The 24,533-nt window shown below is 38.8% G+C and overlaps 1 protein-coding gene across 1 annotated transcript in view; it reads right to left on the bottom strand.

Annotated features, from left to right (window-relative positions):
- Positions 1–14,287: 14,287 nt before the first annotated feature.
- MAML2 (mastermind like transcriptional coactivator 2) overlaps positions 14,288–24,533 on the bottom strand; it is a 352,873-nt gene continuing 342,627 nt past the window's right edge. Inside the window, exons 4-5 of the mRNA XM_066248067.1 lie at positions 19,991–20,102; positions 14,288–16,054 (exon numbers count right to left, since the gene is read on the bottom strand). Coding sequence (XP_066104164.1) covers positions 15,039–16,054; positions 19,991–20,102 — 1,128 coding nt within the window. The 3' untranslated portion in view covers positions 14,288–15,038. The remainder of the gene's footprint in view (positions 16,055–19,990; positions 20,103–24,533) is intronic.

Below are 24,533 nucleotides of genomic sequence, written 5' to 3'. Positions count from 1 at the left end.
CATTTCAGGGCTACAGTTTTAAAATATGGAAAATCTACACATGTTTTCCCAGGTCAGCAAAATTTAAATCAAAGAAATGAATAAGAAGAGAGATAAGTGCAAACAACTTGGAAAAAGGTGAATTGTGAAGTGTCACTTTCAGGAGGAATTGTATAGTCAAATCTATTTTATTAAACCCTTGGAATACAATTTCAGTTTAATTAATTTGTTCCTTCCTAAAACCAGATTCACTAGGATTATTCAAACAAAGCTAAATTGATGCAAGTGACCTCAAAAACAAAGTACCTAAATGAAAAAGAGATCAGGGATTTTGACTTAATAATCCATGTTTGCTCTAGAATAAGGGAATCACTGTATAGTTGCCCTTAGACAAATATTTATCAAAGACTCACCATTTACACAAAGGTTTGAGGTGGCTTATCAAAAAATATACATGAAATTAAAACAAAAAGATAAAAAATGACTAAGACAAAAAGAAAATACAAAAAAATCCTTAAAAGAATGTTAAAAGGTTCTCTTAGAAGAACTTTAGATTTTACATTAAGCCTCCTTGAAACCTTACCTAAAATTAAACACATAATCAGTTACCGGTATATTGTTCTCATTATCAGAAAGGAAAAATCAGATGAGTTTTTCAGAAGAAACAGAAACATTTTTTTAACACTGAATTATACAAGTTTTATTCCATTGCAATTTTATATAAGGATATAAAAGTGATATAAAATAACATTCTTAACAGGATTCTTTTAGTAAGTGCTGTAACTTATTGACTGTTTTTTATAATTTTTTTTTTTTTTTGCATTTTTCTGAAGCTGGAAACAGGGAGAGACAGTCAGACAGACTCCCGCATGCGCCCGACCGGGATCCACCGGGCACGCCCACCGGGGGGGGGGCCCGCTCTGCCCACCAGGGGGCGATGCTCTGCCCATCCTGGGCGTCGCCATGTTGCGACCAGAGCCACTCTAGCGCCTGAGGCAGAGGCCACAGAGCCATCCCCAGCGCCCGGGCCATCTTTGCTCCAATGGAGCCTTGGCTGCGGGAGGGGAAGAGAGAGACAGAGAGGAAGGCGCGGCAGAGGGGTGGAGAAGCAAATGGGCGCTTCTCCTGTGTGCCCTGGCCGGGAATCGAACCCAGGTCCTCCGCACGCTAGGCCGACGCTCTACCGCTGAGCCAACCGACCAGGGCTCTTTCTTTTCTTATTTAGCTAGCTCATACATCTCAAGTTTATGTATCTTCTCTTCCAGGAATTCCCCCTTGACCCCTAAATTGGTTTAACTATCCCTACTCAATGCCCCCAAAGGAGCTTGTACTTGTTTTTGACCATGTCATCCATTTCTATTTTAAAAATTATAGCCCTGGCCGGTTGGCTCAACGGTAGAGCGTCGGCCTAGCGTGCGGAGGACCCGGGTTCGATTTCCAGCCAGGGCACACAGAAGAAGCACCCATTTGCTTCTCCACCCCTCCCCCTCTCCTTCCTCTCTGTCTCTCTCTTCTCCTCCCGCAGCCAAGGCTCCTTTGGAGCAAAGATGGCCCGGGCGCTGGGGATGGCTCTGTGGCCTCTGCCCCAGGCGCTAGAGTGGCTCTGGTCGCAACATGGCGACGCCCAGGATGGGCAGAGCATCGCCCCCTGGTGGGCAGAGCGTCGCCCCCCTGGTGGGCGTGCCAGGTGGATCCCGGTCGGGCGCATGCGGGAGTCTGTCTGACTGTCTCTCCCTGTTTCCAGCTTCAGAAAAATGCAAAAAAAAAAACAAAAAAAAAAAACAAAAAAAAAAGAAAAGAAGGAACGAGCCCTCACCAGGTGGCTCAGTGGATAGAGCATTATCATCTCGGTCCCCGAGGTTGTGGGTTGGATCCTGGATCCTGATCAAGGTACATACAAAATGCAACCAATAAGTGTATAGCGAAGTGAAACAATGAGTTGATGCTTCTCTCTCTCTCTTTCTCTCTCTCAAATCATGGGGAAAAATTTTTTTAAAGGAAAGCAGGGCATTGCAATAGAGTATACAGTATGTCAATGCCTTGCTCTATGTGCTTTATGTTCATGTAGTTAGGAGCGTTTGATTTCTTGTTTATATGAATAAACAGTTTCCTCCCTTATATTAGTTGCTTCATATAAGTTTTAAGAGCAGATAAGAGTAAGAAATAAAATATAATACACTCAATAAAGAGATGATACAAACTAAAATAATTTTAAAATATTTAATAAGCAATATAAAAGAAAAATGTAAAAGTAGAGATAAGAACACTACCACTAGATGATAAAACGGGATATAGGAAACAAAAGGGAAAGAAGAATAAAGAAGGATTAAAAATTATTGATATACGCTGCAAAATAATTACAGCCAGAGGACTAAAGATAAAAGAGTTAAAATAATAAAAAGGGCTGAAGTGGCATGAATACCACAAGGTATGATTTTAGATAGAGCTGCTAAAGAAATAAAAGCCACATAAGTTAAAAAGGGGATAAATCAGCACTAACAGTTAGTTACAAAGGTAATTAGAGGTTTCAAATAAAAGCAGATATAATGTCTAGAAATTATCACCTGCTCTTGTCTTCCCAAGTTTCCCTCAAAGATTTCTTAGACTCATACTCTCAAAATGCAGAGCAGTAAGTATTCCCTTACCCTGCTTTGTGCCTTAAGCCTCAAATCCAGCCTTTCGAAACTCCAGCTATCAATGCATGCTTCTCCAAATTCTTTCTTCTAAAACAGTGAAAGTCAGGTCATTTCCCTCACTGGCCCTCTCATTTGAAAATTTTAGTTTCTTGATACTGTTATTTTCTGAAAAGTACTGTAATGAACAAAGTATTGCTTTCATTGAAAATACATATATATCAGTGTTTGCATTTTGTAGAAAAGAACATTTGTTTAAAGACTAGCTAGAATGCCCTCCAGTTAAATTACATAGGACAGCATTTGCCTAACCATATTATATCAATTGGGGTTCTGTGAAAAAAAAGTCAAATAAAGTTAGGAGATTCCAGTTTTAAAAATTAGAGTTTTGTTTTCTGGAGAAAAGTTCTCTTATGTATCTCTAAGCATGCTTTCTAGTACTTTCTAACCTAATTTGACAATGAAAATCTTTTGTTTGTGTGTTGTGAAGCCTCGACTAGCAGCTCATGAAATACGCTTTAGGAAGCATGGTTCAAGAGAAAGAACTCCACACACATGCACACGCACAGAGGTGGCAAATCTAGCTCTCTAACAGAATCTCAACAACCTTTGAATCCAGTTATATCACTAAAGGACCAATAGGAAATACTCATAAAGTAGCCTCTGACTTTATGTTGCAATGGGGAGAGAAACATCCCCTCTTTGCAAAAGTGATGACAGAGTTCAATGAATTTTCAAAAATCTGGCCTTTCTGAATGGAGCGCCATATGTTTTAACTTTGAAACTTAAAATTGTTTGAACATGTTTCTCTGAGGCAAAATATACCTTGACATGTTTTGATTTTTTAAAAATAAAATCAAATAAATATACACATACAACATTTTATTTATTTAATAACTCACATGAAGGCTCAGTTAAATTTGGAGAACCAAATTTTCACCTTTTTTTTTTTTTTTTTGGAGTTGTCCTTTTTTCTCTCAGGTCACTGCACAGATGCAAAGACCTTCTTCAAGAAAGGAAAACCATAAAACATGGCAATATTTCATGTTCCAACTGAGACATCTGTGCACACAATTGACATTCAGAACTCCCTGGACCATTATTTGATAAGCTTTTGCATATTTAGCTTTCGAACTGTATTATTGTATTTAAAAGAAGTGAAAATTTTTTTTTCAAATATTATCTACTACCTTTGAAATGCTAAAGTGAGAACCTTTGAAATGAGTTTTGGAAAAAAAATCTTGAGTAATCCACCTCATCAGAGACATGTAAAGTGAAATAAATTCACTCAGTCACTGCCCTTTAACAGCTGTGTTTCTTTTTATAACCTTTAATTTTAATATTTGCAACTGTGCGAAGTGTAGCTATAGTGACTTCTTTGTGAATATACTTTCTGGATTAGGTAAGGGATGGAGAATATTTTTTCATAATAAAGTAGTCATCTGGATTGAATTGTCAAAATCAAATCCTCACAACACTCATTTGGTTTTGTGAAATGAACAAAGACATCTATCTGCTTTGACACACAGCAAGATTAAGACATCCTTCAAACCTTCTGATCACTCCAAAGATTAACAAAAATTCCTGGCTAACTTTATCCAAAAGACTAAATGTAGAATAATCTGGGTTTTTTTCAGTAAGTGTTGAAAGGCAGAATTATATAATATATATAAATGGAGACATACATTCTATATAAATGAAGTTTATATATCTATCTCTCTGTGTATATTTAACTTTTTCTTCCCTGCTTTGAAAAGTGACATGTTGTTTTCAAGTGAGTGTATGAATGAGGAATGAGTAAAAACTACTTTGAAGATTATTTATGTTATATTCATTTATACTGGAGATCATCTTCCTTAATATTTTTAAAATATTTTCTCAAAAATAGATGTAATGATCAAGCTTATTCTTCAAATATACATAACTTCTATGCCATCCTACTCTCATGCCCATTAGTTCCCAAAGAAAGCCCTACACAACTTAAAATCTTTAGTTCAATTCCTTAATTTTTAATAGAGTAGATGTCCTCTGATATGATATGATTAGAACTGGGAGTTGGTCAGTTAGTTTAAGAAAGAAAATAAAATTGGGTTGAACGAATTATATATATGTATACATACACTATATACATGCAAATACACAGAAATTAAATGTTTTGACTTAAAACATAACACAAATATTTTAATTTATAGCTTATAAAGTGCCATTGCTCATAAATCTTTGCATAGTCTGACTTTTTTTTTAGGTATGATTTTGTTAACGGGAGGTCTCTGAAGTCTTTCTTGCATGAGTCACATACGTAATGCATCTTAAATAATTTCAAATTCTGATTTCATTAAAATGGAATAAAAACTTAAAACACTTGCAAAGCAATCTGAGTGCAAAATCCTTGTACTTAATGATCTATTGGTTGACTGATTGATATCCCTCTGTCTTTCACATACCTATTGTACAATAATTTGACAGTGTTTAAAGAGTGCTTATTGGCCCTGGCCGGTTGGCTCAGCGGTAGAGCGTCGGCCTGGCGTGCAGGAGTACCGGGTTTGATTCCCGGCCAGGGCACACAGGAGAAGCGCCTATCTGCTTCTCCACCCCTCCCCCTCTCCTCCCTCTCTGTCTCTCTCTTCCCCTCCTGCAGCCAAGGCTCCACTGGAGCAAAGAAGGCCCGGGAGCTGAGGATGGCTCTGTGGCCTCTGCCTCAGGCGCTAGACTGGCTCTGGTCGCAACATGGCGACGCCCAGGATGGGCAGAGCATCGCCCCCTGGTGGGCATACCGGGTGGATCCCGGTCGGGCGCATGCGGGAGTCTGTCTGACTGCCTCCCCGTTTCCAGCTTTGGAAAAATGAAAAAAAAAAAGTGCTTATTATAAAATATATCAATATTCAATACAATCTATAAATAAAAGAGATATGTATAATTTAAGAAATAATAACATAACAAGCACTGGTGTACACACAAGTAGGTCAAGAAATAGAACATTACCAGTACCTTAAATTTCCTTTCTGTTTTATACCCCAGAAGTAACCATTAGTCTGACTTTTATGATAATCATCAGTCTCTTGCTTTTCTTTACATGTGCTGTCCTTGTAATCTTTAACCAGTATTTTTACAGTATTTAAGCAGTATGGCCTTTTAGGATATTTTAAATAAATGGAATAGGGCTGTATTTTTCTGTGATTTGCTTTTCCCCTCAACATTATGTTGATGTGTTTAGCTTAACCCCATTCTCTGTGAAATAGTCTTCCATTTTATGACAGTCTTTCAATTTACCCATTCTATCCTTGATGGATGTTTGGGCTTTGTTTTTGTTTAATTTCCCCCAAAACCGATTCTAAGACAAAGATTTGGGAATAGTAGTGTACATATATTTAGGAGGTGATACTGGGAAGAACTAGGAAGGAGTGAGAAAGTAAGACTCAGAAAGAAGGAAAGCCAATAACCTATTAATGAGGAGGTTATCACTATGGACTTTTACCTGCTGGGAACTCTGAAAGAAATTGTTAAACACATAGCTGTTTATCTGCTAAAAGAGGAAGAAGCTAGCATAATTATCTACCAACAGCTGTCCTACATTGGTTGAAGGCCACCACTGGTACATTAACTTCCTGCCACTTAAGGCCTGTGCCATGTGTGGGTTGCAAATGCTGAGGACCTCCCCTCCCCCTCCCCGCCCCCCAAGCAGAGATAAGTAGGAATTAGTCATCTTGCACAGGAGCTGTGCAGGACAAGGGGAGGGAACACGGGTGAAGAACTTTTCAGATCTGCCACAATGCACTCCTTCACCACTCAGATCTAATCATGCCCCACACTATGTTCACTCTCTCCTGTCACTGATTCTTTAAATTCAAGATGCAGTTCCTTGGAAAGGGGAAAATGTTTACAATGAATATTTATTCTTCATTCACTAGGGACAAAATTCAATTCATGCTAATCAATCTTCCTTCCTTCCTTCCTTCCTTCCTTCCTTCCTTCCTTCCTTCCTTCCTTCCTTCCCTCCCTCCCTCCCTCTTTTTCTTTCTTTCTTTCTTTTTCTTTCTTTCTTTCTTTTTCTTTTTCTTGTCTTTTTGTTTGTTTGTTTTTTGGGGTTTTTTTGTATTTTTCATAAGTTGGAAACGGGGAAGCAGTCAGACAGACTCCCACATGCGCCCGGCCAGGATCCACCCGGCATGCCCACCAGGGGGCGATGCTCTGCCCATCTGGGGCATCTCTCTGCCGCAATCAGAGCCATTCTAGCGCCTGAGGCAGAGGCCACAGAGCCATCCTCAGTGCCCGGGCAAACTTTGCTCCAGTGGAGCCTTGGCTGCGGGAGGGGAAAAGAGAGACAGAGAGGGAGAAGAAGGGGAGGAGTGGAGAAGCAGATGGGCGCTTCTCCTGTGTGCCCTGGCCGGGAATCGAACCCAGTACTCCCGCACGCCAGGCCGACGCTCTACCACTGAGCCAACCAGCCAGGGCTTCTTTCTTTTCTTTCTTTCTTTCTTTCTTTCTTTCTTTCTTTCTTTCTTTCTTTCTTTCTTTCTTTCTTTCCTTCTTTCTTTCTTTTTCTTTCTTCTTTCCTCCTCCCTCCTTTCCTTTCCTTCCTTCCTTCCTTCCTTCCTTCCTTCCTTCCTTCCTTCCTTCCTTCCTTCCTTCCTTCCTTCCTTTCTTTCTTTCTTTCTTTCTTTCTTTCTTTCTTTCTTGGAGAGAGAGAGATTGCTTCTCATACTTGCCTTGATCGGGGGGCTCCAGCCAAGCCACTGACACCCTGCTCAAGCCAGCAAACTTGAGCTTCAAGCCAGCAGCCTTTGGGTTTCAAGCAGCGACCATAGGGTCATGTCTGTGATCCCATGCTCAAACTGGTGAGTTCAGGCTCAAGCCTGTGACCTCGGGGTTTTGAACCTAGGTCCTCAGCAGCCTAGGTTGACACTCTATCTACTGTGCCACCATCTGATCAGGCCATGCTGATATTTCTAAGTTTTTTTTTATTTCTTTAACTATTTTAAACTTAGTTATTTTATATGTGTGTTATTTCCAGTATATCTGAAGCTTTTATGCATCTTCTGCTGTCTGTTGTTTATGCTGCTTCTCACTCACAATGCTTTGTTTACTTATGTGTAATTTAATTTAGCTTTTTTTCACATCTAGTAATATATTTCATATATAAAAACATTTAAAATACAACAACCATGTAGTCTTCCTTCAGCTTAGAAAATAACATAATTTAAATCTCTTCTGTACACTTTCACATTTCTTTATATTCCCTCAAAGGTAATCAACATCTTCACCCTGGCCAGGTTGCTCAGTGGATAGTGTCCTCCCCACGTGCCAAGGTCATGGGATCGGTCGCTAGTCAGGGTGCATATGAGAAGCAACTCAAGAGTACACAACTAAATGGAACAACTAAGTAAAAGAATGAGTTGATGCTTCTCTCTCTCCCATCCTCTCTCGCTATCTCTCAAATCAATGAAAATTTTTTCAGTAATCAACATCTTAAATTTATGTTTATAATTCCTATATAGGTCTTTATACTTTTATTTACCATCATTTCCAACCACCTGCTCACTTGTTATCCTCTACTTTAGAGGCTATATCTCTAAGTACTTGACCACTCCCCTCCCTTGAAGATCTGAAAGGCCACAGAGACAGTCATCGCTAATAAAGTATAGTTATAAGTCCTAGTAGGGTGACCTTTCCCAAATGAAAAGGTTAAGATTTACTATAGACAACATTTTTTGCCCTTCATAAGTTTTTCTTTCTTTTTCAATTTGGAACAAAGACGTGAGGCTGAGGTAACTATCTTGTCACAGTCGGTGACAAGAATGAAGAAGTGTTCTGGGCTTCTTCATGGAAGAAATGAAAGATGGAAAAGGCCTGGGTGCCTGACAGCACTGTTGGTCTGCTGCACTAGGTCAGGACTGCCTGCCTCAGGCCCCTTTTGGAATGAGGCAATCTCATTTTACAATTCCTGCATTTTACAATCTCAGGTGCTATTGGTTGTGAGGCCGGTCATCACTGTACATACCATGATGAAGGAAAGTGAGATGCTGACAATTGTACAGCAACGGAATGCTTTGTCTTCACATCAATTGTAAATCACAACCCAATTTTACAGATAAGAACTTTGAAAAATGTGTTTCCAAGAGTCAATAAAATATTTAAAACATTTTTTTTAAACCACAATTAGTTGAGGTTTCAAACCCTTGCAGCTGACCAGTTTCCTAATAGATATTATTCTATACTAAATAGACACATTTAGACTGAAGTCAACACATCTGAAAGTACAGAAGGAAGATCAGGCTGTGCTAGGAAAGCTGCTCTGTGATACCCCAGAGAGCTGAGTCCAGAAACTTGCCAGCATGTTGTATCAGACCTGGGCCTGTTTAATGGCAAATTTACTCCTTGCCCTCTTCTGGTCTGGTCTGTAATGCTCCAAGCTCTGTTCCCAGCCTTCTGAGTGAGCTAGGTCCAGCGGAGTTCAGCCAATGAGATGCCCTGCTGAGAGAGTGGAAGAAGACAGGAGGGGTGCATTCTATTCCTTCTCCTCTTTCTTGGTCATTAGTGGCATCTCCATTAGCAACTGAAACTCCTCATTGGATCAGGCTCCTACCAGTCAGAGCAGCCAGTGTTGCAGCATCTGCCTAGTGTTCCTGACCTCTTGTCTTGTCTGTTCCTCCTGGGAGTAGTAGTGGCTTTCTGCTTTTGCTTATCTTGGGATGGCCTTACCAGCCCCTATTTGGCCTTTCAGCTCGCTCATTACCTGGTAACCGATTCCTTGCATTCAAGTCTCTATGATACTCGGGCTATTTGAAGTGGTTTTTGTTTCCCTGACTAGAAATCAGTGATACGTTTTGAAAAGTTGAATTTTCAGTTGTAAGCTACAGTTATTACACACTACGTCAAACAGATGGGAATCACAGCAGGAGATGCAATTGGGCCTTGAGAAAAATCTGATTCCCTGGGCTTTTCCCCAACACCCAATGTAATATACAACCTGGCAAAGGGACGATTATTGCCATTGTAAAATGCAGCTGGTGTGCCTCCTGAGAAAGAGGGGAGTTTGTAATGCTCCTCCCCAGGCCATCGGTTTGAATGTTCAGAGGCACAATAGTCTTTATTCTAAGGACGTGATCTACATACACGTTAGTTTCCTTCTAACTACAACTCTATTACTATTATCCTGTTCTGTCTCCACTTGGGTACAGAAGGAGTGGAGAAATAACTTCTGGGCTTAGATTACTGGTTCATCTTGACCTGGCAGAAAAGAGTTTACCTCACCTAGATGCACCAGACTAAGAGGATGATGAAGTAATTAAGTGAAATTTGGATTGCCTCCTTATGGGGAGGAGATGAGTATGACTGGGTTATAGTGAGGTTCTGAGACTGAAAATATGGAAAAACAGTATGTGTGGAAATAGAGCAGCCAGAAAAGGACAGTAGACATTTACTATTGTTTGTGCTGAACTTGGAGTTGTGAGGATTAAGTCCGGTTCTTCTAGCAACCATCTTGCCACCATGAGAGAAAGGCATCCAAGATGCACGGAAACAAAGGGAAGAGACAGAAAAGAACCAATCCTTGATGACATTGTTGACCTACTATATTCTGCTCTGTCAAACCCAGAACTAGCTCCCAAATTTTCAAGCGATGCTAACAGACAAATTCCTTTCTCTAAGCCTATTTGAGACACGTTTTCTTTCCTTCCTTTCTGGAACCCTATCAAAAGTTTCTATGTATTTTATCACTTTTATATATTATCCTTTCTCCCTCCAATTTGTCGAAAGACCTGTAAGTATTGTCAAGATCATCTGTATATTCATGTACACCCCGGAGCTAAAGACTTATATTACTAAAAATACTATTTATATAAACAAATGAAAGCTTCCATTTAAACTACTGCATACAGGTCAGGGACAACAGCATTTGGATTTTAAAAAAATCTGTGATCAGTATGTTTTCTCTATTCTTCTGATGTGATATTTTAGTAATGTTATTATTGCCAGTGAAATTGACATTAGGGGACTACATGGACTCTATTATAGGAATTTAGGAAACATATTTAAAAGATACTACATTATCATTTACAACTCACAAAAGTTCATTAATGGAATACACCACTGGAAGTATTAATTTTCTCCTCCTACTAGGCAATTATTTTCTCTATGAAATTCTCTGATCTCACCGGGAAATAACCATTTAATATCATATCCAAGCTTTTGCTCACCAGGCCTTGATTTGTATTAAGTCAGAGGGCATGAAAGTCAGCATTGCCTGTTTGTCTAAGTCTAGTTCTGGCCTACTGATGATGAAATCTCATTTTCATATGATTTAATTTTTACAGAGATGACTGCTTTGTGAAAGAAAGCTGACTGCCAATATGAAAACTTTCAAAGGGTTAAGTGAACAGTGATTTCTTTATTTTAAAAATGATGCTATTGAGTCTTTTTTTGGTTAATTTTACACTTAGTTTTGGAGGAAAAATCAATTGCAGAGTTTTAGAGTTGGAGAGAAATGTAGAGTATTTCAGCCCCAAACTCTCATTTTTGGGTGAGGAAACAGTTATAGAGATATAAAATGGAAATAATGAAGAAACCATTTAAGAATTTGAATCACCTCTGGCAACCAGAAAGTAGAAAAGAAATTATCTATTCTCTCTTTTTCTGCACTTACTCTTACTTTCTCATTCCCTTCCTTGGGCCTACTTCCATTGGTACAAAATGGGATACATAGATGATTTTAGAATTATGTATTTCCTTATGAATTTACCTTTTCTTTTTTTTAGGTGAGAGAGGGGAGATAGTGAGGTAGACTACTACATGCGCCCCAACCGAGATCCACCTGGCAACCCCATCCGGGGCCAATGCTAGAATACTAAGCTATTTTTAGCACTGGAGGCTGATGTGCTCCAACACTTGGAGCTATCCTTAGTGCCCAGGGCCACTCTCAAATTAGTCGAGCCACTGGCTGCGGGAGAGGAAGGCAAGAAGAAGCAGATGGTCATTTCTCCTGTGTGCCCTGACTGGGAGTTAAACCTGGGATGTCCATACACTGGGCCGACGCTCTGAACCACCAGTCAGGGCCAAGTTTATATTTCTTGATGTTGATTTTATTTGTTTACCATCCAAATGTCCAGAATCATTGGACAGGCACTATATAAAATGTCAATTTTTATTATCAGTCCATTAATAATACTAATAAAAAAGGATAATGTCACACATCTTTTTGGCAGAGGGGAAAGGGACAATGAAATCCTGGCAATAGATTTCAACAGTAGAGCAGGAAAATTTGGTTATAATGGTTCCCCTTGCCTCCTACAAATTCCCAACTTTCTCTCAACCTCTTTAACTCTCAAGAAGAACTGTGTGACTATGCTCAGGGAGGCTGTGTTACCTGGCCCTGTGTTTGTAGCAGGCCACGCAGAGGCCCACCCTGCCTGAGAATTAAGCAGTTTTTCTCCAGTATTTAGTAGGTGCTGTGTATATAAGATCTTAACAGAAACATTCTAATGAACTAAAGAACATTAAAATGAGACAAGTCAGCATTTCACTAGTGTACTTCCCAGAGAATAAATCTGCCCATCACTATGAACAGTTCTCAGAACTTTCTGTGATATAACAACAAAATTGTTGGTGATTTAAAAAGTATGATTTTATACAAGAGAACCACTTCTTCTGAATTTTTAAAAACTATTTTTAACACATAAAATTACACACAATACAAAATACTTGTTTTACAAGTTAAAATCTTTACAGTAATGGGGACTGTTACAGTATGCAAGTAATATTAGTGCATTCACTTAGAGCAGAGTTATTTATCTTCATTGGGCTTAAGACCAAGCCAAGAATTAATTACTGGTATTTGCTTAAATTGCTTTCTAGTCTTTGAATTAAAAAAGAAAGATTACTTCTACCTCTTTTATAATACTGTCAGAATGAGAAACAATGCCAACAATTAAATAGTCTGGTATTTCTATAAATAAGAGATCATATTCCAATAGCTTTTAAGTTATAAATTGTTAAAGTTTGGCTACATATGTCTATCAAATTGTCATTATCTCAGCTTTCAGGAAAATCACGTCATCTTTGGTAACAGGCGGCCAATAAACAGAAACTATAGACTACACCATTTTTTTTCCAAAGAATCCTGTATTTTAATGAATAGCTGAATAAATAGACATTAATTATAAAATTCACATTAAGATAGAAGAAAATCCAAACATTCTGATTGCTTTATCTCTTAAATTTGATAGCTACTACAAAACATACTATTCATGTTAGGGTAAAAATAAGCCGCATCACGGGAGTGTAATTGGGAAGTGCTGGCAGATATATACAGGAACATGGAGGAGCCGTAAAATAGGAGTGTTTATATGTACACAATTTTTCCTTATAATTTTGTATGGAGAAACGCTGTTCTATAAAATGGGAAAACACACAGTAGACCACATGCAACAAGGACCAATACAATGTGCATAGCAGAATAACCAAATACACAAACACTATGGGTGGCAGAAAGAATTTCGGAGCAAAAAAAAAAAAAAAGGATTAAAACCTGGAATGCTTTCTTATTGACGTTTCAGAATATAAATTTGTCTAACAAGCCTCTTGATAGTTTCTCAAAGTTCCCACTTGATGACCTATGGATTAAGTGTAGAGCTAAAAATAAACCATCATATTATACAAAACTTTGTATATTAGCATACAAAAGGTAACAATTTACTTTTTGTATAAAATATAACCTTTTGATAGTATATTTATTTCACATAAGTATAAATATAACCCAAAGAATATGTTTTAAGTATTTCTACCAAAATATTCTTTACAAAAGTTTACAAAACAAGTAATTCATTTATATTTACAACCTAGCACAGAAAAGATTCTGGGCCAGTGATGTTGGTGTCCTGTAAAAGAGAGTGCTTCTTGACATTTTAAAGATTGGGAGAGGGTTTTGCCGAACTTTCAAAAGGTGTTTTTTTAAGAACCGGTATTTAAAGATTTAGCTATTAAATGACTTCAGTTAAATTACATTTGATCATTGAGTATGTGAGTATACAACAGAAAACGCTGAAGCTAACCTGTGTTCCTCTATGATGAGGAAAATGATAGTGATATGTTGCACCCAGCTGAAATCAGCGCACCTCTTCCCCATTTCTCAGCTGATCTGTATGTGGGCACTGAGGTTACATGACTCAACAAAAACTCTTTGATACAGTGCTCCGGGGGAGAAAAGTTGGATATGAAGGGTCCATCTAACATGTGGCAATGATTCATCACTTCAGGGGCAAAAGAATAAATAGACTGCTACTAACTCTTGTTTAGCTGTTACCCACATAACATGTCTAAATAAGGGCAGAAGATTTTCTCTCTCAATTACGCTTTCCTTCAAACCCTATGAAATAGACTTGTACCCACCCATATCCATTATCCCTGGTCTGATCTGTGGCTTCTTATCTTCACCAAAACACGATACCTTCTAATCTCAGGGTTGACCTCCAAATTTCCTCTTCTTACAAATTAGTCTCTGGCCACCAAAATAATCAGGGAGGACAAGACTCAATTTCACTCAGCCTGAAAACTAGCCAGCAGGGATCATTATAATAAGCAACAACCCAGGTTATTTGTGGCCAAATAAATCTCCTTTATAGCAATGCCCAGTGGGGTGCTTTCTTTTTTAAATAGTGAAATCTGATGTAGACACTTGTGCACTAATATTTCAGTATGATTTGGACAGGTTGTGATTGTATCTAAGACTTGGAAATGGATTCAGAAATTGGCTGTAGAAGCCCAGATAGAGTTGGACTCCTCTGCATTCATGTTTCATCACTAGCCACAGCATCTTACTGAAGTATAGGGTACATGGGAAAACTCAAAAAATGAGGGAGAGCCTGGGGAAGATACCCTACAAGTCACTGGATGTTCTCTAGGTTCTCTAGTTTTTCTTAGGACAGTGTTTGGTTACTTCAAACCTATAACTTTCAATCTAGGACATTTTAGGAAAACTAAATGAAAAGATAAAGTGGAAAGATTAAACCACACATATCTATAAAAGCAAATTAAGGGATTTGTTGCTTGTTGCTCGGAACTAATACCTCCGCAATGACATGGGGTTTAAACAAGCTACAAGTTGGATTACTTTTCTTTCAGGGGGGAAAGGAACTTGGGAAACCTATTTTACACAGCTAATTACACATCAACATCACAGTTCTGTTTGGATAAACTGGATACTATGTCCTGGAGTTTAGACAGGGAAACGTGATCCCAATGTTTTGCTTTCAGGTTTGAGATTTAAAACACACATTTGGACCAAAAGTTCACCACCACAGTTACTTTCTGCTTTCCATTTTTAAGCCATGGTATCTTCATGTACTCCAAAAGTCAACCATTGGCCTTTCCGAAGTCCTTGTAAAATACTGCCTTTTAGTGCTTGGAGTTGGTGAATGGTCTCTCCTTTATCCTTTAGGAGTTGTTCCCCAAGATTTCATCAAGATTGATGTCTTTCATCCAGTCATCATTACCAGGCTCTGTCTTCAATAAAGAATCAATGAAATCAGCATCACTGTTGAGAGCAGGGCCCATGTTATCAGTCTGTTGGTTGAGAAAGTCAAAAGCTAAGTCACTGCCATGGTCAGTTCCTTGAAAAGCCCTGGAGCTTTGGTTGGGTGAAGGGAAATTGCCAGGTGTCAGAGATGGTGGCTGGCTTATGCCTGTCCTTGACTGGCTCAAACCTGTTCCTGACTGGTTCATATTAGGCAAAATCTGTGTGTTTAGCTGATTGGGTCTAAGATTCAGACTTCTGAGTGGACCCATGGTTTGTCCATTCAATGACTGGCCCATTTGGTTCAGAGGTCTCATTTGCACTGCTGGTGTTATCTGATTGGGAGGAGCCACTGCCCTCTGGGAAAATTGTTGGCCGCTTACCGCCTGCTGCAATGACTGGTTTGGAGTATAGGCTGCAGGTGTACCTGTGGGAAAGAGGACTCCTACAGATTTCAGGGCTTCCTGCTGTTTGGCTGTTGCTTCTTGGGAGGCCCAGTTTGGTGCCGTTGTGTTAGATGTGATCATTACGTTTGATGTTCTCTGTGCTGGCATGCTTGCCATAGTATGGGTTAAATTTGGTCTCAGTTGTTGTGAATTGCCAACAGGTCCAGCTCCAAAACTGGCCACATTATTATTATTATTGGGCCCTAAGGTAGGTGGCCGTGGCATTAGAGGGTTGTTTTGATTTGCTATCAATTGATTGGGGTTTCTCTGTTGGGTCAATTGATTCATTCCTGAAGTCACATTGTATGTGCCAGGTTGGTTGCAAGGCAGATTTCCATACATCCCTATGTTCTGAACTGCTGTGGATAATGATGGCATTCTTGTTCCATGGGAAGTAGACAGGAGGCTGGAATTTGGAGTTAAAATGGTATGTGTTGAAACTGGGTTTGCCAAAGTCTGGTTAGAGTTTAAACTCACTGTTGATGAGCCACCTAAGGAAAAAAGACAATTATATTAGTTCATTCCAGTAGGTTATCTCTCTCTTTTTTTTCTCCCAGCACTTTGAATTAACTTAACAAGGCCAAACCTATGGCTTTGAAAACTATATCCGAATCTTTATCTACATCATCCCTATTCAAGACACTGTCATAATTGGCTCCCATGTCCAAAGGATAAGTTCCTACCTGTTTAAACATTTGGAATTCACTGTAATCAGTGCTTCAGTGGTCATTGCTATATGGAAAGCCTTCTGCTCCAGGAGGCACCATTATTATTGCATTGTAATTCATACAGCATGAGCTACCTTCGCTCATGACATTTCTGATGGCCCTTCTGGCCTCACTGAGCCCTTTGTTTTCTTTAATATTCAGGCCAAGTTCCTTCCTTAAACTTCCCCTGATAGTCCAGACTTCTCTCTCCAGTAGTATTTGCTCTTTAAGTTTTCATTTAGCACTTAGCCATTATATAGGGTAATCCATGGAGCCTCCAAGGACTGACCTATCATTGGATGTGGGACCATCCAGTGATGGGCTGCTGAATAGAGAGACTCTATACAACAGGTACCAATTAATCAACACATTGAAATTATCCTGGATTGGGGAGTTTGAAGTCATCATGGGAAGACATCTTGAGAAACAAAAGTATGATGTCAGAAAGATCTTTTTTAAGTGTGTGCTGGATGATAAGAGCCACGGGGAAAGAATTTTGCCTGTTTTGTTCACTGTCATATTCTCCCAGTGTAGTAGATAGTGCAAGGTATGTATTCAATTGATATTTATTGAATGAATGAAAGAGTGAATGAGAAATGGAAGCAAAATTATTGATCAATGTCATTCCATTAAATTTAATTTCTAAATAAAAAAATTTAAATTATAAAAAAACACAATAAATAAAACAGTTCAAATCTTAAAAAAAAAAAAGAAAGATACTCTTTTAAAATACTCTCCCTCCAGAGAACCAGAGATACTGAAAACGGAGAACTAGACACACATGTCAACATCAGGATGGCAGTGTATGAGGATATCACAGCTGCCATTGTAGCCCCAGAAAGTCCCTCACTGCCTGATGACAGCTAGCATGGTACACAATCTGGGAGACTGAAGGCCTTGCCATTTGTTTTCAAATATGTTTCCAACTAGACGACATACCCCATGAAGGCAGGATCAGTATCCTGTATCTGCAGGCTTAGTGTTGGGCCCTGCACTATGGCAATAAGTGTTTGATGAAGAGGGTAAGAGTTAGGTAGGAGATACTTGAACAATAACTCAGAATTTACACACTGCTAATGAGGTTAAGCAACATCATCTTGGTATCCAAAGGTTTCAAAAGATGGGACATTACACTATGAAAATGCTATGAAAAAATAATTCAGAGGTTTTAAAAATCATACCCTTACTTTAACATAAAGGTTTATGAGGAGAGCAGTATATTTAAACAACCAGAGTAGAGAGAATTTTCATAAAGATCACAAAATATTATTCACAATTTATATTTAGAAGCTCCTAATACATGGTAGAAATTGTTCCAGGTGCTTTTCATCCATCATTTCTCATATTCATATCTTAACAAAGTGATTATTATTGTATTGAGATTAAGATTATTATTGTATTGAAATTAAGATAAAAGAGTTGTGCTTGTTGCTTCATTCTCAGAAGACATGAAGTACAACACTCTAGAACTCTAGGGCAGTGATTCTTACCCACTTGGGGGTCAGTGGTTGGATGATGAGGACCCCTTCTTTAGGAAAGTGTCCACTGTGGAAGAGAATTCTAAGCACCTATCAAAGATCCAACTTCCCTGTCTTCCTTAGGAACAGAGCCTTGATTTTGTAGTAATGTTCCCAGCTGAAAAACCACAGTTCTCAAATTTTCTTGTTGATTAGGGGAAAGAAAGAGGGATTCATATGAATTAATTCTGAATAAAGGGAAAAGTTACTAGGTAAGAGTCCAGGAAGTCTATGTTTTAAAAGGGATCTGAGTCATGGTCACTGCAGCATTATTTACAATAGCCAAGATGTGAAAGCAATCTAAGTGTCCATCAATGGACATGTGTAGAAAGAAAATGTCTATATACACTGGGTGGGCAAAAGTAGGCTTACAGTTGTTCATAGGGAAAATATGTAATACAATAATTAAAAAATAACACAAAAATGAACTCTGTTTTGTGTAGTCGTAACTGTTAACCTACTTTTGGCCCACCCTATCTATATACAGTGGAATACCACTTAGCCATAAATACAGCTGCAATATTGCCATTTGTGACAACATGGATGGATCTCAGTAAAATAACTCAGATGGTGAAGGACAAAAACCATAATTTCACTAATATGTAGAGTATAAATCAAAAAGTACCATACATACAAACAATACAACACAAAACAAACTCATAGATAGAGGCAATGGAATGGTGATTACCAGATGGAAAGAGAGTTAGGGGTTGAACAACCTGGGTAAAAGGAGTCAAATACACGGTAATAGAAGGAAACCAGACTTTTGGTGGTGAGCATACAATAAAGTATACAAATATCAAATACTCTTGTACACCTAAAATTTATATAATGTTATTTATTAACCATTGTTACCGCAATAAATTTTTTCAAAAGCTTTTTTTTTTTTTTTAAATGGAATCGAACTCTTTGGGAGGCCATGTCACTTTCCCCCTTCCGCCATCTTTCTATCTGGAATATGGACATGAATACTGGAGGTGTGATGGACACAAGCAATCCTTCGACTGGAAGCCACATGCTAAAGAAGGAGGAGCAGAAAGACAAAGACACCTAGATTCCTGCTAACATGGCAGAGCCAACAAGCTAGCCTTTGACCACTTTCCTCTGGGATTCTTTTATATGAATAGGAAAATAAAAGCACAAGCATCCACCTTGAATTTTGTATGATATTTCAAAGGTAGCTTCTTATAAATTCACTGACAGGTATTTGAAGCCGTGTTCCAAATAAAACCCATCTTGTCTTTCAATCTCCTGAGGACAGAATCAACTTGAGAATCCTGTTTTTGCCCCAAGGCAAACTAATCTTGGAGAGTAGAATACATTTAGCCCATTCCTAATTTTAGTGGAGAGAGGCAATTTGGTGCATTTGGAAATTTTGACATAAATTAGAACAACATATTTCTAACAGGACCAGAACATACTGACAAACAGAAGTATTCACAGCCACTCTTTCTTTAAGCAATCTCCTTTTGTGGGTTCCCAAACAGATGAAGGTAACAGGTAAAGCAGAGAGAACTTGGGAAACTCAGGACAAGCTTAATTCACGTGAGAAAGTGTTGTGAGTTCTGGGCAGAAGGAACTTGAATAGATGGTGAATAGAAGGCCGGACCAGCAAAGCTAGGTTTGGGAGAAGTCCTTTTGGAGTTCAGAGGTAAGAGGAGAAACGTTTTAGGGGTAGTGTCTATTAAGAAGTTTGTTTTGTATTTGAAATGCAATCACCTTTGATAATTCTGAGAGATTTCATAAAGGCTTAACTTGATTGGTTCTTTCTTGGTAGCAGGACCATCTATGTTAGGGATATGAGCCCAAAGATGGAGATCAAAATATTGGGCTTTAAGCACATTACAAATATGACTCAGAAAGAAATCTCTACTTACTTTACACAATCTTGGATTAGATATGTTGTTGGGAGGAGAATGGTTGAACCTAGCAGTTAGAAAATATTTAAGCTTTTTTGAACTCTCAGAAGTAGTTTGGAGATCAGTGAAATATGTAAATGCATGACAAGATTAAGCAAGAAATTATGAGAAAACTAAAAATATTCAAATTTGTTCTTGATCTGAAAGTTATATGGGGGCTAGCGAAGGAGTCTAAGAAAGATGTTGCAATGAAACATGAGGTGGGGAAAGTAGGAAATATTAAAAAATGAACAGTTTTCTTCTTTCCACAGATATAATTCCTATTAATTTTTGAGAACACTTACCAGAATACTGAGCAGTTGGTTGCATGTTACCCACATTTCTTCTTTGGTCTTTGTAATCTGGAGGTGGCCTTGTCAAGTGTCTGTTTATCTGATCTTGTGGAGCAATTTTCTCCTTGACAACACAAATGAAAACATATTGAATTGCATTGTTATTTTCTCACTTGTTATTCAAAAAAGAATATAAGAACAGTCTTGCAGTCACAGTTGCAAATCATAGACCTTATTTAGTAGTCTCAATTCAGAGAAATATCCATTCCATTTTAATCAACTTCCAGTATAATTTCTACTTTCCTTAACATTTGACATGTGTTTTGGATCTGGTTGTTACTCTCATTTTCTTTATTTTGCAATTAGATTAGAGTGAGGACTAAATTTGAACGAGTTTTGAGATGATAGTTTTATTTTATAGCACACCTGGTATGCTTTGGCACCTATAACTGTATATAGGTCTGATCCCACAGATTATAGAAGGCATAGGAGTAAGTTTTACAGATAAAACACAGGCCACTGGGGCATTCTGTATTTTTATTTGCTAAATCTGGCAACTCTAGAAAGATGGAGATGTCAGGAGATAACATATCAGGTATTGGTAAGGGCACTATATACATATTAATTTATTTTTCCCCTCACAAACAACCCTTGAAGGTAGGTATGTTATTCCCACTTCATAGATGAGGAAATAGAAGCTTCCTTGGGCTAAGTAACTTGCCTAAAATGACAGCATGGTAGAATAAAAACCAAATCCTGAGTCAAAAACTTAGGCTCTTTCTGCCATCCCATATAAGGACTCCTATCTGCTCTGTTTCTCCATGCCCCATTCTCAAAGCACAGAAATTTCTCAAGGCTCTCTTCTTTACTTCCTTCTGGAATCACCTTCCTTTCAATCTCTAGATCTTTAGGCACTCCTAAAGATCCTAAAGATTGAGAGGTAAGAGAGGACATAGGGGACATTCCTGGCTGCAGGAGGGGAAGAAAGAGAGAAGGGGGAGCAGGAGAGAAAGAGAAGCAGATGGTTGCTTCTCTTATGTGTGAGACCAACACTCTATCCACTGAGCCAACTGGCCAGGGTAGGGACATTCTTTTTATCTTGTCAATGTCAAAGGCTATCAGGAACACACACCTGCTGTGTTTATCACTGTTGTAGTGTGGAAGAATGCAAATGTGGGGGACCCTGTGGTGTCTCAGTAGGAGCCTGTTAGAAAGAACCTCTTGTAGGATCTGGGCTTTGATTGGGTGATTTAGGGAGGGTGTAAGAAAGTAAGGAGTGCTTGACCAGGTGGTGGCACAGGGATAGAGCATTGGACTGGGATGCAGAGGACCCAGGTTTGAGACCCTGAGGTCGCCAGCTTGAGCGCGGGTTCATCTGGTTTGAGCAAAGCTCACCAGCTTGGACCCAAGGTCGCTGGCTCCAGCAAGGGGTTACTCAGTCTGCTGAAGGCCTGCGGTCAAGGCACATATGAGAAAGCAATCAATGAACAACTAAGGTGTCACAACAAAAAACTAATGATTGATGCTTCTCATCTCTCTCCCTTCCTGTCTGTCTGTCCCTGTCTCTCTCTCTTTGTCTCTGTAAAAAGAAAAGAAAAGAAAGAAAGTGAGGAGTTGTTCTGGATTGTAAACTATCAGAAAGTGATTATATGATTGAGTAATGAAGTAGCTGTCATTCATTTAGCAAAAGAGGGTGATTTTGGTATTTTGTGGGTTGCAAAGTGACCTTGTTTGCATCAGTTTTTAGACAAAATTATGAAGTGGCCATCTCTTGTCTCATGTATTATGGTCTCAGAGTAACCCTGTCTGAGGTTAACATTCTGTAACTTGTTTATGTCCACAGAGAACAAAATGGTCTGGCTGTGAGTGTCATGTCAGTCCTGGACATCAGGGGCTGCCTTTTTTTTTCTCAGTATGAATCGGGAAGTTTTAAAAATTGCTTCACTGCACTCCAAAGAAACCTCTACTTTCAAAGACAAAAATAATAGGCCTAGGTAGACAGAGAACAATATAATTCTAGAAAAGTCAATAAATAGAGCAGAAAACCTTATAAGATAGATGGGTAAATTCAATGGGAGCCAAATGTGGACTGCCTCACTTAGAACCCACTTAAACCATGTATTTCTGTTTCTCATCAAATTCCAAACTTTCTAAGTAGAATAAATCTATTATACAGAAAAAAAACCCAGCCTTAAAACAACAACAAACCAAATTCAAATTCTTGTTTCTAAGAAAAAAAAAAAACTTGAAAGACTCACAGGGTTTTTTGGGCATCAAGTAATTCATATAAAACACAATTTTGATGAGCTAAGTGTAAATGAATCAGAAACATATGGATTACATTTCTTTTAAATATGGGTTTACAAATTAAGGGAAAAAGTGGTTGGTGAAACTTTTGGGTTTTACCCAAACCCTAAATGTTTAAAAAACAACTTGAGATGTCCTATGAACCCAAATGTGGCAATGTTCAACCATTCCTGCTGTAAACTATTGTGCAAGCTGACAGTTTTAATTTTTGTGCCAAGCATGGGACTTTCTGAAATCTTCTCTTTTTCAAAAGCATCTATTATTTTCCTTATGTAATTAGGTGTTTTTGCTGTTTATATTAAAGAAAATAGGATTCATGTGGCGCGTGCGCGCGCGCGCGCGCGCGCGTGTGTGTGTGTGTGTGTGTGTGTGTGTGTGAGAGAGAGAGAGAGAGAGAGAGAGAGAGAGAACAATCAGGCCTCTGGTTCCCTATTAAAGACTAGATTTCAAATCTGGAATTATTCTTTATATATTCACTTTAATTATTGACTTTTTATTTCCCTGAGGGCTAAATTAGGTTACTCAAAGGGTTAACATATACATCTCTGGACACTTGAGTTTGTTGAACTACTTTTTCATGAATGAGTTAGATTTAATGGCCTTGCATATGGACTAACACAGTACGAACAGTTTGCCACTTCGTGCTGAAGAGTTCCAAGGACCAGACTCCAACACTGGAGACTGCTTCATTTGCAAAAGAATAACATTCCCATTCTGTGAAAGTGAAAACTCACAAATGTCACTCAGATGACTTCTGTGTAACATGAAATTTAACTTATCAACTAATGTTGGCTAAGCCAATATCTTAGACCTGAAAACCTAATATAAAGAAAATCTTCTGTGGCACACATCTGTCCTGTTTCAGTTTTGCCATCTCAAAATGTAAAATGTGGATAATTCTAGGACTTCCCTCATACTCCTATGGTAACTACTATTACTATTTTAATCCTAAAAAGCTCAGCAAGGAGCCTGGCATGTGGTAAGTGCACAAAACGTGTTGATAATTATGATGCCCATTGTAACAAGTACCACTCAACTCTCCTCCTTGTGCTTCATGGTGGGAGAGGAATAGAGAGTAAGGATAGCACACTTTCATGAGAAAATGTCTCAATTTAGATGCCTGTCTGGCCTTGCCAACCGACTGCACATGACTACAAAGCATATGCTAATGTAAAGAGGTATCAAAGACTGTTTCTTCCTGGATATGCTAAAAAGTGCATATCCTCAATGGCATCCAAGCAAGAAAAATGTGAGTGGTTTCTAAAAATCACAAAGACAGCAGCCTCGTTCTCATTCACCTCTCATAGCTTATGCCACTGCCCTTTGCATGAGTCCCACTGGTGACTCAACTGGGGCTGACGGGAGCTCGGCCAGTGCTGGGACAGGACCTTCATGGAATGTGTCGCTGCCTTTTTTTTTTTTTAAATGTTTTATTTATTGATTTTAGAGAGAGGAAAGAGAGAGAGAGAGTGATAGAAGAGTGAGAAGCAGTTGCTTCTCGTACGTGCCTTGACCGGGCAGGCCCAGGCCCAGGGTTTCAAACTGGTGACCTCAGCATTCCAGGTTGATACTTGATCCACTGCGCCACCACAGGCCAGGCTGTCGCTGCCTTTTAATGAGAGCTGAAAATCCAGAAATTCAACCTCTGCATATTGTAATTCAACAAATGTGTAGTATTGATGGAATAACGAGTTTAAACCAGGAAGTCAATCTTAGATTGTGCATTTTTCTCTTCTACTCCCCTGTGTCTAAGCTATTTAGTTTATAAGGTAAAAAAAAAAAAAATGGAAGTGAGTAAGTGAATGGGAGAACTGGAGTTTTCAAAACTGATTTACAGAAGAAATCAGATGTGTCCCTTGATGTCAGTGGTTCCCTTAAACCTTAAAGCTTAGGGCAATACTCAAGGTCAAAATCCAATAAATTTATTTCTATTTCTTCTCATATGCTTTGGATTCCAAACTTATTTCATTTGTCATTCCTTAAAAAGCACAAATAATTGTTACATTCTGTGTACTTTTCACTATGTATTAAATATTTGATGATACAATTTCAGACTGACCAACAAATACACACATAGACTGTGTCTTTTGGTCTCCAGCCCACCCTCCACCTAGAACGATGAACTCCACATACTCTATCCATCAGAACCCTATAGTTCAGGCGTCCCCAAACTACGGCCCCGCTGGCTGCATGCAGCTCCCTGAGGCCATTTATCCGGCCCCGCCGCACTTCCGGAAGGGGCACCTCT

The sequence above is a fragment of the Saccopteryx bilineata genome, chromosome 1 (genome assembly GCF_036850765.1).
Source record: "Saccopteryx bilineata isolate mSacBil1 chromosome 1, mSacBil1_pri_phased_curated, whole genome shotgun sequence".
In the NCBI taxonomy this organism is placed as follows: Eukaryota; Metazoa; Chordata; class Mammalia; order Chiroptera; family Emballonuridae; genus Saccopteryx; species Saccopteryx bilineata.
This window is presented reverse-complemented; position numbering and strand designations above follow the sequence as displayed.